The sequence below is a fragment of the Trematomus bernacchii genome, unplaced genomic scaffold (assembly GCF_902827165.1).
Source record: "Trematomus bernacchii unplaced genomic scaffold, fTreBer1.1, whole genome shotgun sequence".
Taxonomy (NCBI): Eukaryota; Metazoa; Chordata; class Actinopteri; order Perciformes; family Nototheniidae; genus Trematomus; species Trematomus bernacchii.
This window is the reverse complement of record NW_022987739.1, coordinates 26015045-26031169: the sequence shown is the minus strand read 5'-3', so window position 1 is coordinate 26031169 and position 16125 is coordinate 26015045. Positions and strand designations below refer to the sequence as shown.

General features: G+C 40.1%; 1 protein-coding gene across 2 annotated transcripts in view; it reads left to right on the top strand.

Annotated features, from left to right (window-relative positions):
• The window catches only part of gdap2 (ganglioside induced differentiation associated protein 2), a 44084-nt gene extending 33369 nt beyond the window's left edge, over positions 1 to 10715 (top strand). For both annotated transcript variants that reach the window (XM_034147418.1, XM_034147417.1), the window contains 2 exons: positions 1925 to 2068; positions 8184 to 10715. In XM_034147418.1, coding sequence (XP_034003309.1) covers positions 1925 to 2068; positions 8184 to 8225 — 186 coding nt within the window. In that variant the 3' untranslated portion in view covers positions 8226 to 10715. The remainder of the gene's footprint in view (positions 1 to 1924; positions 2069 to 8183) is intronic.
• Positions 10716 to 16125: the final 5410 nt, after the last annotated feature.

Here is a 16125-nt window from a genome sequence, read left to right as displayed (position 1 = left end):
CTGGCCGGCTCTGTTGTGATTGGTCAACCGCTTAGAGATGTCCCGCCCCTTAGCCTATCACGTACAATGTGTTGGAGCGCTAGCAAATAGCAGCGTGAATGTTACTTAGTGACGTCACTATTTTACTGAAGTAAACAAATGAGTCCAATGGAGGCTTTTCAGACAGGGGGGGGGAGTGTGTGGGAGAGAAACTTTAGCCTCTACAGACCATTTACATGCACAATAACTTATAACACACAACAGGAGAGAGAAAACCTTTAAAAAAGCATAATTGGGCCTCTTCAAACTAAAATAACCTATATAACGCCCAACAGGAAAGAGAAAACACTTCAAAAAGTATAATCGGGCCTCTTCAAACAAAAATAACCTAACTTTTGCTGCCATGACTTCTTCAGTAAAAGCATTGTGCAATTTCATAAAAACAGCAGCCCTTCAAAACCACCCCAGCAACATGATTATTTTAAATAACTCTGTGCTCATGTGTCTGAACATTTCTAATTATTAGTCGTTGGACAAACCCCAAACATTCCCAAGATAAAGGTTCTTCCAAAAATCTGGATAATTATCCGCCGCTCTTCCACCGAAACGTATCATGGTCCAGAAATAATAACCTCTAAATATTTTACTCGTATTAAACATGATTATTTTTCTTATCGAGATTTCTAGATAATTGTGAAGCCTTGGCGGAGATATGAGCTCTTTTAGTCGCCTGGGTTTTATCAGTTTTTTTGCCGTTTACAAGAAATGCTGTACTTTTTCCTGCACTTGCTAAACATCTCTTTTAGGATCATTAAAAGTTCATTCAACTTAATCTAGTTCTGTTGTTGGCTTTTCAAATGTTCTCTTGTCTCTTGTCTACTCTTGTTTTTGTCTTAAAGGTCACCTATTATGCTAAATCCTCTTTTTCATGTCTCTTCTACATCACCATGTGTCCTCTCTGTGAAAAGAGACTCTGAAAGTTTCAGGAAAAAAGATTCTCTCTCTTTTTGTCCTGATCCATTTATATAAAAACCTGTCTGAAAATGAGCTGATCAGATTTTGGCCACTTTATGATGTCATAACGATGTTTTGGCTTGTGTAACCATTAGCCAATCACCAACCAAGGTAACCCCCCCCCCCCACCGTATCACCTGAATCTCCTCCTAGAGCACCATTAGGCGCTTTCACACCGCAGTACTTTTCCCACAAAGGTTCATCTGTACTTAGTTCATGAGAACTCTTTAGTTCTCATGAACTAAGTACAGATCGCGTTCACACCGGAATAAGTCCCTGAGGGAAGATTACGCAACTGAAGCCGCTGACGTCACTTCTTCTTCTTCTGCTTTGGGTTTACTGGCAGGCCGCAAACAACTTCACGGCGTATACTGCCAGTTTTACGGGGCGTGGTTCGCAATCCGCCCAGCCAATGAGACATAGGAACCTTTTTCCCCCACGAAAGTACCTGCTCTCTAGCAGGGACGGAAAACTGACGGAAAAGTGGGTAAAAAGGTTCTCATGAACTAATTTTAGTTCCGGCTCTTTTTGGTGTGAACGCGACATTTCGGAACTATATCGGAACTAAAGTGGGAAAAGTACTCCGGTGTGAACGCGCCTATTGTGTTCTTTTTAACCAAATATCTCTCAGAGGGGCGTGGGGAGTGGCTCCTTATTTTCATCTAAGTAACAGACAGAGAATCAGCACTTTTGAAACAGGGCTGAAACAGAGGGGATTATGGGATGCTGCAATGATCTGTTTGGTATTTGGAGCCAAACACTTCAGAGACATGTTTTGTATATATCTGAGACCTATAATATATTGATGAGAAACAGTATAATAGGGGACCTTTAAGCAAGATTAGTTTATTGGTAAATCAAGAGCAAATGGCATCTGTGACGCATGAAATATCCCCTTCGTATTTCATCCCTCTTTCGTCTTTTTCCCCAGGTCTCCACGTGGTTCTTCACCACCTTCAGCGTGTCGGGGCTGAAGGACAAAGTTCGCTACCTGGACACCTTGCAGCAGCTCTTCACCTGCATCCAACCGGAGCAGATCGACATCCCTCCCTTCGTCCTGGACTATGACGCACGGGTAGGCAGCGCACACGCACAGACACACACACACACTTTCATCAATAATGCACACACAGATGCACACAGAGATGTCGTTGACACGTATTCTATAACAGAGGGTTTCAAACACTTTAAGGAGCGCTAAAATATGACATTAAATAACAAAAGTAGCTCACATAGAACAGGTTGAAGGGGTCATGGAAACACGACACCCGGCTAACTTTCTGCCCTTTCCCTGCGCAAATGATATGTGACGTGCATCGAAGAGGAATATATATAAACAGGGGTTTGGACAATTAATATTCATGTACGTTTCTGTACAACACACACAATCAATATTCTCTCTTTCAAAGCAACCAGAAAAAAAAGTCACACTGGTCTTTAGCGATGGGAAAGGATCGCCTATTTCTGTGGGTTTTCCCGTGTTAAATATTATTTTGGTGGAAATATCGGTATAATGAATGCCTTAGGAACAAATGTATTATTATGTATGAAGTTTTGTCCAAAGGCAATATTAGTCTATTTCAGCTCATGTGTAAATATCTAAGATCAGATAACATAAGCATGATTGCATGATCAAGGAAGTACGCGGAAAACAAAGACGGTAAACTTAGGAGGTTAATGAGAAGCCTTCTTGAAGGTTTTATTTAGGCCCACAGTCTCAGACTTTGAAAACACCTGATCTGTAACCCTCTCACTCTTTTCTATGACTGTAGTCTAAACTACTTTATGAAATCATTAGCAAACTCCAAGTCCTTTCCAAAATCCTTTAAGTTCTCCTTTAACAGGTGTTGAAGCAATTGAGCTTTGTATCTGGAAAGATATCTGGAATACATCTTGCATTTGAAAGAAACATTTTCCTGGTTTGCTCTCCCTGGGTGTTTCTCAATGTCGAGGACGCTTGCTTGGTAGCACATGTCTTCCGAGTCACTTGCTTCAGAAGCGAGTCAAGAATCCTTCCTGGCATTCGGAAAACGAAGAGTGGAACAGGCTAGCAAGTGTGCAGGTGTGCGTCATATGAGAGGCCCCGCCTTACATCTTCCGCCACAGATTTGGGGAAATTGGTCCGTGCGCAAAGCATTGTGGGGATTTTAAGACCGCGGAGTCTACTCATGTGCAGCCTCGAAATTTCTCCAAACGAAGTATGCTGGTAGAATTCCAAGTATGCTGGAGATTGGAACAGTCCTTCGGCGGCACTCGATGACGTAGCATGCTTGAAATAGTGGCTCTGGAGCAGCTTTACTCGACATTGAGAAACACCCCCTGTCTTTGACTTGAAAAATATGCATATTTCCGCTTTTAAAGAGCTCTGGTTTCCAAGACTTGGGGTGTTTCTCAATGTCGAGTAAAGCTGCTCCAGAGCCACTATTTCAAGCATGCTACGTCATCGAGTGCCACCGAAGGACTGTTCCAATGTCCAGCATACTTGGAAATCTACCGAGCCCGGCGTACTTCGTTTGGAGAAATTTCGAGGCTGCACATGTGTAGACTCTGCGGTGTTAAAATCCCCACAATGCTTTGCGCACGGACCAATTTCCCCAAATCTGTGGCGGAAGATGTAAGACGGGGCCTCTCATATGACGCACACTTGCTCGCCTGTTCCACTCTTTGTTTTCCGAATGCCAGGAAGTATTCTTGCCTCGCTTCTGAAGCAAGTGACTCGGAAGACATGTGCTACCAAGCAAGCGTCCTCGACATTGAGAAACACCCTTGGTGTCAGTGAACGACTTCCTTTTACTCGTAACTTTGACTTCCTTGTATTAGTCTATCTGTGTGCAGCTTTCTCTTTGTGTTTCCAATCAGTCTTTAGAATTTGCAGGTATCAAAACATGCAATACTTTGTATAGCCTCTCCGCTCTTATTGTGTTGGAAACAGAACACTCCTGCAGACTTCCCCTCGTCAGCCAAATCCTAAACAATGAAGAGCTTGAACTTTACACCCTTGTGTGTTTTATTCCCAGCTCTATTAATCAGCTTTCCTTCATCTCTTCCGGTCATCTGATGCCTTCCTTACTGCTGATGTGAACCAGAGAATAGCGGAGGAACAATCAGCTAATGACCTGTTTATTGTGTGTGTGTGCATTTTAGGAAATGAAACTTATAAATCAGCAACAAACTCAATTAAAGTGAGATTTCCCAGGATGCTCTGTGTTGAGTTCCCCTTGAAATGTAGGGTCTGATGTGAAGATGATTGAATGAAGTCATACGTATCAAAAGCTTTGATCTAACGAGGCTTTAGGGCTGCGAGAGGAGGTCACTGTTCTTAAATACGCTTCTTCATACTCGGTTGTAATGCCTTGTAAGAGTGACCTTTTTAAAATGTTTTTGTGATCATGTTTTTATACGTCGTGATCTGTGATTGGCGAACTGAGTTTCTGATTCTATATATTTTGACTTTGCAGTTGTTTATGTACTTATCGTTGGCTGATTGAATCAAAACTTTATTTATATAGCACTTTACGTACACATAAGGTAACACAAACTGCTTCAAAACACCTCCACTTCCCAGGTGATAAACACATTCACACATGGCTTTTAAATATTACATAAATAAAAGAAAACTTAATACTAACAGAAGTCAATAAAACAAGAATAAAATCATAAAATAACAATGAATAACATTCAATTAAAAACCAAATAAATAGATGGGTCTTAGTTACCACAGTTTATATAATTAATCTTATATAATACTTAAATAATAGCCAACCTAAGTACATTTACTCACGTACTTAAGTCGAATTAAAGCTCAGAGTCCAATCTTGAACTCCCAGACAAACAGAGCTTTAACAAGACAGTCCTAATGCTTACAGACTGCACATATTAGGGGTTTAATAATAGATTATTTCACAATATATTATTACATTATATTACATGTCACTTGTTAGACGTTTTTATCCAAAGCGACTTACATACATTCAGTACTGTGGACAATCCCCACAGGAGCAATTTGGGGTGAAGTGTCTTGACACAACGACATGCTGACTGCAGTGGGACTCGAACTTGCTATCCCCTGATTCAAAGTTCAGCGCACTAACCCACTGAGCCACAGCCTCCCATTATGAACTTTGACCTGGTACGGGAAGTAGGAACAAGGTGACATGCTGCTTTAGTTGTTACACCGATCAGTCTTTAATCATTCTCACTGTTTAGTTGTCCTCCATGGCTCTGGGTCGTTCTCAGTCTCCTGCCGGGAACTAAACGGAGAGAAAGTGAACATAAAGAGCCGGCCTCCCTGAAGGCTTTAGTCCCGAGCATTTCCCTGTTTTTCAGGACTGCAGCCAGAAAGGGAACGGGTCAATAAAGTTCCTCTCAACACCAAAGTGTGTTTCTGTTATAGTTTGCTCTGCTGGGTTGAATTACGTTTCTGCTGGGATCCAAGCAACGATTCCTTTTGTTTGCGAAAAGTGTAGGAGAAACAGACACCACTTCATATACAAGCTGTGAGCACAGATCATTATTCACCGGAGACAATCAGAATTAGAAGAATATTTGTATTGATATTGGCTTTATAGTGAGTGGAGCTCATTTTGTTGCTGTCACTCTTAACTGTTTTACTTCACATGTGTTTTGGTTGCAGCAGGCAGCTAACAATCCACGTTACACTGCCTGGTTTGCACCAAACCGAAAAGACATATTTACAGGCTAGCAGTGACATTTTCCTCAGGAGATGGTAGAGACGAAAAACAGAGAAAAGCTCTTTTTTAGAATGACTTTTAATCGTGATTTAATTTTATCATCAGGTTTGATTAAAGGTCTTCTGTTTAATAATAATATCCATGATAATAATAATAATAATAAATAACTGTTAACAATAAAGCGTGAGGATATGTCCATGTTTTGTTGCCCCCAAGTACCCAAAAACAATCATTCATGCAGGATAAAAACTTCTTAAAGAGCGGAAAGAACATGTATTTTTAGGACAAAGTTTAAAAGTGTATTACCAGTCTCACACACACACACACACACACACACACACACACACACACACACACACACACACACACACACACACATACCATGTATACATCACTTCAGGGGACATTACATTGACTTACATGCATTTCCTGGAGACTTATCCTAACCTTAACCATAACCAACACATGCCTAACCCTAACCCTTAACCTTACCCTAACCCTAACCCTTAACCATACCCTAACCCTAACCAAGTCTTCACCCTAAAATGAATGATTCCCCTCATGGGGACCTCCATTTTGTCCCCATAAGGGGGGCGAGTCCCCACATGTGACTGTGTAAACAGATGTCGGTCCCCACAATTATGGTAATGCTAGGACACACACACACACAGACACACACCTACCCACCCCGTGTCCCATGGTATTTCACGATGATATAACACTCTATCAGTGACACCGATAAGCAGCGTGAGAGAGCAACATGTGAGCTAAGTATAGTTTACCTGGAGAGCTGCCCTGAACATGAAGTACAGAAACAACCCGCTCCACTTCACTGAGGAGCTCTTTGAACAGAAACTAAACCTGGGAGATGGTGTTTCCTCAGAGAGAAAAACCCGCCCAGCTCTCGCTCCGTTAGTTTGATAGAACTGTTTCTCTGGCGTCTGCCCTGGCACAGCATCAGGGTTCTGACAGTGAAGAGGAAGTTAATTTGCACGGGAAAAAAAGGGACATTTTGTGTCCTCTGATGATAAACTGCTGGGGTTTCTGCCAAAAACTTGAGGAAATTCCTTCCTTTCAACACTTTCAATAAGGATGTGTCCCTCTGCACCACTCGGTCTCAGCCACTGTTTTCTGCAGTAGGGCCTGGCTCATTTCGTGGCATCTGCAGGCAGTGGCAAGTACTTCCGGCATCTGCCACAGATGCCACGACTTGCCGAGGCATCTGCCGCCACAATAAGGAGAGGAGTTTCTCATTTGTAGACCTTATTCGACCTGACACACCCAAATATATTTATATAAAGACAAAATGAAAAAGCATGCAATAAAATGTTACGTTATTGCTGCAAGTGGTAACAGAGGAGCTTCATTTAACAAGCTCAGTTTCCAATATGGTATACAGACTGCATGCTCCTACTTATACATGTGGAAATCATGTCATCAGTGTGACAAATTCAAATGCTCACAACCACTAATATAAGCTTGATCTACAAAAGCTGATCAAAAGTGAAAACGTTTGAAAGATATTCAAGCTTTTCATCTGTAAATCAGTTTAATGTATTCACAGTTTTAGTTTAATTTTTTTATATTTTCAGATCCATTTTATATTTGCAACATTTTTTGGGGAGTTTACAAATCTTTTTTCTATTTGTGGATGTTATTTTAACCTTTACAGAATACACATTCACACATGGATTATTAATCTGTTCCCACAAATATTATTGAAACAGTTCTACCTCAAGCACTACTATTTAGACATACTTATGGCTACAGTGTTTCCCCCCCCCCCCCCCCCCCGGCAAGAAAAGCCAAAGGCACCTTAACCTATTCGGGTGGCCCACGCATCCACCCCCCCCCCCTCAAAAAACAAAATACATGCGAGTTCATGGCTACTGTAGACAACGTTCTCGTTGCTCTGTGTTGCGTTGTTAATGAGTGAGACACACCGGAGTTGAGGATCTGTGGGGTCTATTCTCCCAAAAATATAATTTACAATTTAGGCTTTTAGCAGACGCCTTATTCCAAAGCGACTTACAATGACCAATTACAGGGACATTCTCCCTGGAGTAACTGAGGGCTAAGTGCCTTACTCACGGACACACTAGTGGTGGTGTTCCAGGTGGGATTTGAACTCGCAACCTTCCGATCATCAGCCCACCTCACTATCCATTAGAACACCAAAATAAAAAAATATTTTTTGTGGCGGACGATATTTAATTGTGGCTGCCCGCCACAAATAAATCAATGTATGGGAAACACTGGGCTATTTTACTAATATATATTTAGACTGTAAGTGTAAATATGCAATATGCAATATATGTTGTACTTTGTATGATGACAAATAAATGTATATTCTATTCTCCATATTGACCATTTGTGGGTTTTACCATTTAAATAACTCTGTATTAACTCTCCTTCTCCTCTCTCTCTCTCTCCTTCTCCTCTCTCTCTCTCTCCTTCTCCTCTCTCTCTCTCTCCTTCCCCTCTCTCTCTCTCTCTCAGGTAAACGGACCGTACCACCCCTCCCACTCCTCCAGTCTGTGACAGCAGATCGATTCGACCCTCCAGTAACGACACGTTTTCAGCTCGTAAAGTGGGAACCTTCACGTTCACGGTGTGGTCTGACCTCCTGACCTCCTGACCTCCTGAAGGCTCTGACCCTTTGTTGGGAAACTCTCCTTTTGTTCTGTTTCTGCCAAAAGGACAGATTTAGCAGCCTGTGGTCGGCTGAGCGGTCTCTCTCTCTCTCTCTCTCTCTCTCTCTCTCTCTCCACAGACTATTCGTGGATCTGGTTTCTGGATTATGCCTTACACCAAGACTGCTTTTTGCTCAAACTTCCCGCAATATGAAGTATCATGTGAAGCCTCAAAGCGTTTTCCATCGTGCGGTCGTATCAGACGTCTGCGCTCAGAATATTATCAGACTTTTTCAAATGCTGCAGTGAAATGACGTCGGTCTGGATTTCCACATCGTCTCCTCCAGTTTCTCTCAGGCTGAAGCTGGAAAACACCGTTGTTAAAAACCGCCTCTGTCCTGCAGTCACAATCAGAGAAACCCTGAGGAGAGAAACACTCTGTCTATTGAAGCTTAGCTAGGTAACATCGAATCAACTTTATATCACAACAAATAGCAATGTTCAACTCAAAGGAATACTCTACATTACCTATTGGCTTTCATTAAATAAGACGGTCGACAACACTCATATTTGTTTGCTAAATAAATGAAAAAACGTCTTACATTTAGTTTGTACGAATTAAACAAACAAGCTGTACGTTTGTGAGCTTTGAAGGAGCTGGTAGGTTCTTACCTTTTATGTTAATGCACAAATATGAACGTGGTATCCCTCTTCCCTTCCAACTCTTTATCTAAATATCACCAAACGCTTCAAATCCAGACAACATGTTTTCTTGCAGGAAGTTTGTAATTTCCCACGTTATGGTGTGTCTTGAAGGCAGCACTAGTTTACTGTATTCATTTGGTTTACCCACCTTTTTGTCACTACGGTTGATAAAAGTAGCACTGAAACAATGAATCAAATGCTCAATCAACGGATCAATGAATCGTCAATGATTTCTTTCAGTTTCTCAAATATCATGCTGCTTTTTTTGTTTTGGATCGGCACATTTTGAACACTTTTTGGACTTTTGGTTGCAGAACATTATAATGAATCACCAAGGGTCTCTGGGAACGTATCGTGTGCATTTTTCACTTTATTACAACTTTTTCTAAAACAATTGTCTCATGTTTTTGCTTTCCCATTGCCCCACAATGTTATCTCTTTCTGAAACGCTGGCTAATGTCATCTGCTCTGCTTCCTCTGATGTTCGCTTTTAAAGGGTACTGATTTTTCTCCTCATCTTGCCAATGGAGTTTCACATTTGTTTATGCTCTTGTGGGGTTTTGCCTTTCCTGTAGGGTGTTATATTTGTTTTTCTGCATTCAAAGGGTTTTCATAATCACAACAGAGCCATCCAAGTAACCAATCAGAGCAGACTGGGCTCTGGTTTCAGACATAGGGCGAAAAGAGGTACAAAAAAAGACCTTTTGAAACATTAAAGCGTGTAAACATCACAGAGGCACAAAGTCCAAACATGAACCTGTAATAAGCAGAATAGGGCCGCTTTAAACTGATAATTTTGTCTCTTTTTTGCTTGGTGTTCTCACTAAGCACATGTCGTTTGCATTATGATGGGACTGGTGGGTTTACCTCATCAGGGTCATTGCAAATCAAATCAACTAAACTTTTAAAACATTCCTTTTAAGTGTCTAAATATTAAATCGGTCATAACGAAGCGAACCCCGGCTGTCTGCCACCCAAAGATTGAACACTATCACAACAAATGTGTGTTTCTCTATTGGGAGGAATCTCTCATTCAGTCTCTCAATCTGCGCCTCTTTAAATCTGTCCCGCTCTGTTGGCAGCCTCTCAGCTCTTTGTCTTAAAATGTTCTGAATCATGACACATGTGCACAAGTCACAGAGATTATCCCTACAGAAAAGGCTTCTTAGATTTCAATTCACATGTTGTTGGATTTGAAAGACTCATCATCCAGCGAGGAGACATTTCAGATGGTGTCCTCTGTTTAAAATCACCAACCAATCACCCTGTGAAGAGAATGAAGTAGATTTCAACAACATTAATCAACTTTTTAATGTCTTAAAAATCTTGTTTTTCTATAATAAATGATAGGGAGGCGAGATGAATCCACGTAAAGTGATTGTTCTCACCTCGTGCTTTTACAAAGATAAAGATTTAAAGACTGGATATGACAATGAGTTGTGAAAAAGGTCCTCAATACAACTCTGGACTTTGTTTCAGTTACAAAGACAACCAGTGAACTGTGATTATTTCAGAGGTTATCAAATGTTGAGCCAATCTTTGACTTCCTGCAAATGTATATATATATTTTTTATGATTTCAAAGTGATCGGATGGGGTTGGACAACAGATTTACTGTACAATGCTGATTTTTTAATATATATATATATATATGCATATACACACTTATTAAAATGACTTTTTTCTTCTGTAAATCTGTTTCTCAGTTTATGTGAAGTCTCTTTTTGTTCTTGTAGCAAATAATTTGTTTATTTGAGGTAAAATCCATGTTTTTTTTCCCATGTAAAGGTCGCCTATTATACTGTTTTTCATCAATATATCACAGGTCTCAGATATATACAAAACATGTCTCTGAAGTGTTTGGCTCCAAACACCAAACAGATCATTGCAGCATCCCATAATCCCCTCTGCTTCAGCCCTGTTCCAAAAGTGCTGATTCTCTGTCTGTTACTTTAGATGAAAATAAGGAAATCTGAGGGTGTATTTTTTTATTTTGACTGGCATTCACAAGTTGGTGTAATATCTAAAGCAGGGGTGTCCGGGGGCCTGGGGGCCAAATCCGGCCCGCGACTTCATTTAATGTAAGAGCTTGCAAAGAATATGATTAGTTTATTATATGGTTACATGCCGCTTTACAGAAGCACGTTGCCCATAAACTACATGTCCCACAATGCATCTCATTTTGTGACATGCGCACTGAAGAGACTTGCAATTATTTGCCATAGACTTTTGCCTTCAGACGTAGTTAATTATAAAGTTATTACCCTATCCGATAATAATCCAATTCAGAGGCAATAATGTAATATAATACATTATTTTATATATATTATATATCTATATAATCTTAAAGTTACAACTGGCCCTTTGAGTGCAACCATAATGCTAATGTGGCCGGCGATGAAATTGAGTTTGACACCCCTGATCTAAAGCGCTCAAAACTACCTGTATTCTCAACATAATGCACACCTCAAGTTAAACGGCTCATTGGAGCATTTTCTCTCTATATTAAACTTTATTGTGATTGCAGAGTACAGATACAAGCCAAAGAGATGCAGTGTCAAGACATCTGGAAACTAGAATTTTCACATAACTTACTGTGACTTATTTTCTACAATATATACTTTGAGATATTTATGAAATTCTATGACATTTTTCAATGACAAACTTTAATCTGGCCTTTTGTGTGACTTCTTCACATACCTTACTCTGACCTATTTCATGATTATTTTATATCTTTTACCATACTATGATATTTTGATAACCTTTAAGGCATACTATTCTTTGACATATTTACTATAACATTAAACTATCACTTTATATGACATTTTCATGGCACACTTTACCATAGAATAGCTCAGATGTACCTTTTATGAGGCTGTGTTTACCATGAACAACGCAGCAGAGCTGGAGACACAGAGTGGCTGAAACAGGTGGATAAACAGCAGGTGTTGCACTCAGAGGTTTATTTTCCGGCCGGTCTCACCTTCCCTCCGCAGAAATCAGCGTCATGTTCCAGGAAGAGCAGGAGAGGCTGTTCTGATTAAAGCTTTCCTCCTTTCACCTCTCTCCACCTGACAACATCCTGCCGAACGCTGTGACCCTCTTCCATCATGTCTCATCTTTTCTAATCCCTCTATTCGTTCTACCTGGATTAAAGTGCCGAGCAGGGGGCGAGGACGCTGCTGTCTGTTCACTAAATGAAAACATCAACAAAAAGCTGCAGTGAGTGCAGGAGCAAATCCATCTTTCATGGACCTCCTCCGTGACAGCAGGGATCATCTGGTCAAAACACAAAGGGGCAACAAAACACAGGAAACGATCAGGTCCCTTTTTGGTCAAATTGAACTCTTGAGGGGTTGGAGATTTATGTTCTGATCTGAAACATACAGACCAAAAGTACACACATCCTTTACTCAAGTAGAAGTACAGATACTCGTGTTTAAAAATACTCTGGTAAAAGTAGAAGTACTGCCTAAAGTTCTTTACTCAAGTAAAAGTAAAGAAGTATGGGCTTCGAAATGTACTTAACCCTTAGATGCACAAGTGGGTCTTTTTTGACCCGGTGAGGTGGTTTTCTTGAAGTATCTTTGTAATTATATTTTTTTTATCATTTCATATTCCAGCTATTCCTCAAAAAACATGTTTTGGATATCATGCCATTCTAATTTTAAATGTACATTTTAAGAAATTGTAGTTTTTGTATTACTACCCCAAGCTTCCATAAGTGGGTCAAAAATGTAACAAAAATTACTAAAATTATAAATAGTGAAAAGTTAAATATAAAATATTTCTAGTGTGAACCAAAATATAATACTAAATATTATACGAGTGATTTTTCTTAACCAAAATGACAAAAATGGCATAAAAACATATTATTCTAATACGGGTCCTTTTTGACCCACTTATGGAAGAGTGTAGGGTCCAGTCACTCGTGCATCTAAGGGTTAAGTAAAAAGTACCCATAACTAGCAGCTGTTTTAAAGAGTACCTGACCTCCCTTTATATTAATAGAACAATAATGTCATTGTTAGCTAATGAATGTTTCCATGCTGAACAACGGAAACATGACAACGTTTTCATTGGTCCCTCTTCTTTAGAGAAGACCAGGAAATGATGGATACACGGATCGTGTTCAAATCAATAGGCACGCAATGACTCTAAATAATAATGATCACGCCACCAAACACACATTCAAACTAAAGGAACCAGCCTGTTTGGAAAATGTAAGAAGTAGAAAGTACAGGTATTTGTGTTAAAAATGTAAGAAGTCAAAGTAAAAACTCTTCAGAAAAATAAGTAGTGGAGTAAAGTACTGATACCAGAAAAATGTACTTAAGTACAGAAACGAAGTATTTGTACTCCACTACTTCCCACCTCTGCATATACACACTTGGAACATACAGTTGTTGTATGACATTGCTGCTGCCCAATATTACGAAAATAAACAGGCTCAAGTCCACTTAGCATTGATCATTAAATTAATGAGAAAAACACCTAAAAGTGTCAATTAGACTTTTGATGTCGGAGGTATTTCTTTCTTGGCCAGGCACAGTGACTTCCTGAAGTCTGCTGGTTGGCGGCCGAATGCTCAGAGCTCGAAAATAATCTGACATATAACCCTCACTAAAACCATAACCTGCCTTTTCGCCGTTGGGGTTTTGTAATTATGAAACACATAACCCGTTCATTTGTGAGCCTTAAAGATCCCTGTGGATTAATTTACTTATCTTTGGAAAGATCCATGCTAGCAGTTTCCCAATGTTTACAGCAAGTATGCTAAGCTAAGCTAGCAACAAACATGCACACTATAAAAAAAAAAAAAAAAAAAAGGATAAGATATTTATTTTAAAATATGTTTTAAAGTCTATAAAAGGGTGATGACGTCTTCAAATATAACACCAAACACCCAAAGCTTATAGAAACTTTGATTGTAAGACAAACTTTATTCGGTACAGCTTTACACCCCCACCCAAACACATGTGCATAAATCAATGTTAATATTATGTTAATGTTTATTTGATTGTTATTGTGTCACGTCCAAATGTTTTGACACAACATTGTTCTTGAAACGTTGATGCTAATAAAGCTCCTTTGAGTTTGCTTGTGAAAGGATGTAAAGCAGAAGGACTCGTCTGCAGGACTAACAAACGACAGAAGGCTCACACATTTATTTAAGAACTAATGACTAATGAACAAAACAGCAAACATCAAATGATAAGCAGATTTCAACAGAGCGATGAAGGTCAAAGTGAATAAACGTTTAGATTCACAGTCAGCGTGCAGGTTCTCATGAGTGAAATAACTCTTGGCTTTTACATCACAGCGTTTCCTCTGAAGCTCAGATGTTAAATGTTTATATACTGATTGAACGCTTGATTAATCAAATCACGTCCAATCTCCAGATGATTGAAAATGTAAAACTGTCAAACATATCAGTAATTAGAAACGGTAGATAAAACAAAGAGGAAATGACATGTGGAAGCTGAGGCTGTTTGAAGGTTTCTTCAAGTTTGTTTGATAGTAATAACTGTATTCATTAAAAAAATGTAATACAAAAATATTGTTCATATTTGTACAGTATAGTGTCTCTCCTGTGACATGTCTCCATGCTTTAATGTTCAAAAAGCTCTTTATTTTCCTCCTACCTCCTGTGCTGCAGCACCTATTTTCACCCTCTGTCTGAAACCAGAGCCCAGTCTGCTCTGATTGGTTAGCTGGCCGGCTCTGTTGTGATTGGTTAATGGCTTAGGGATGTCCCGCCCCTTAGCCTATCACGTATAATATGTTGGAGCGCTATCCAATAGAAGCGTGAGTGTTACATAGTGATGTCACTATGTTACTGAAGTAAACAAAGCAGTCAAATTAAGGCATTTCCCCCTGGAGGGAACACAGGGATTTTAGCCTTAGCAGACCATTTACATGCACCAAAACCTATATAACACACTAAAGGAAAGGGAAACCCCACAAAGCATAATATGGACAATACACCCAAATCAGTAGTTTGCATGTCCCATACAGAAAACTCTTTTAAAAACCTTAAAAATACAAACAAACTTTGCTATTTAGCTAAACTCATGCACCCTGATTAACCACATATGCTACAATGTTGGAATATTGTTAATTGGACTTTTGATATGAGGGGGGGTAAAAGTGTCCCAGTGGCAGGATTTGGTCCGTGGGCCTTGAGTTTGAGACAGAATAGTAAAACTCAGAATTCATCCTTCAGGGAACAGGAAGGTATGTTCCAAATGTCACGACAATCCATCCAAAAGGTTTCAAAATATTTCAGTCTAGACCAAAACTCCTTGAAGCGATATACACTGTATACGCTGGCTGCATTCCCAGACAGAAAGGAGGTAATGTAGTGATAAATAGCACTAACCCCCCCCCCCCCCCCCCCCCACACACACACACACACACACACACACACACACACACACACACCTTCAATCCACCTCAGCCTCCATCACAGATCACACGTCGAAGATAAACAACCACAGATGGAGTTCAACTGCGTCTGGAGGCAATAGGTGCTTTCACACCGGAGTACTTTACCAGGAATATCTTATCACAGAAATCCATTTCAACTTGCATCTGAGAGTGTGTGTGTGTGTGTGTGTGTGTGTGTGTGTGTGTGTGTGTGTGTGTGTGTGTGTGTGTGTGTGTGTGTGTGTGTGTGTGTGTGTGTGTGTGTGTGCGCCTCCGTGTGTGTGTGTCTCGGTCACCTGTCTTACATCAGTCTGCAGACGTGGCAGAGTTTCAAAGTGAGCTGTGTGTTGTTTGATTAGAACTGAACACACGTCCTGAGTCTACCTCAGGAAAGTGAGGAGGGGGCAGCCGGGGGTCAGAGTGCAGGGAGGAGGTCTGACCACCAGGGGGACGAGGGCTGTGTGGAGGGATGGTTGTTTCTGGAGGGGGCAAACTGTATGTAATAATAATAATAATAATACATTTATATAGCGCTTATCCTGGTGCTCAAAGCGCTTTACAAGCAAGTAAAGAAGAAAAATAAACAACGTCTCAGTTTCAGGTGTTTTGCATAATTTAACTTTTAATGCTTTATATAGATTTTCATGAGTATGCTTTATGGAGTCAAGGTATATT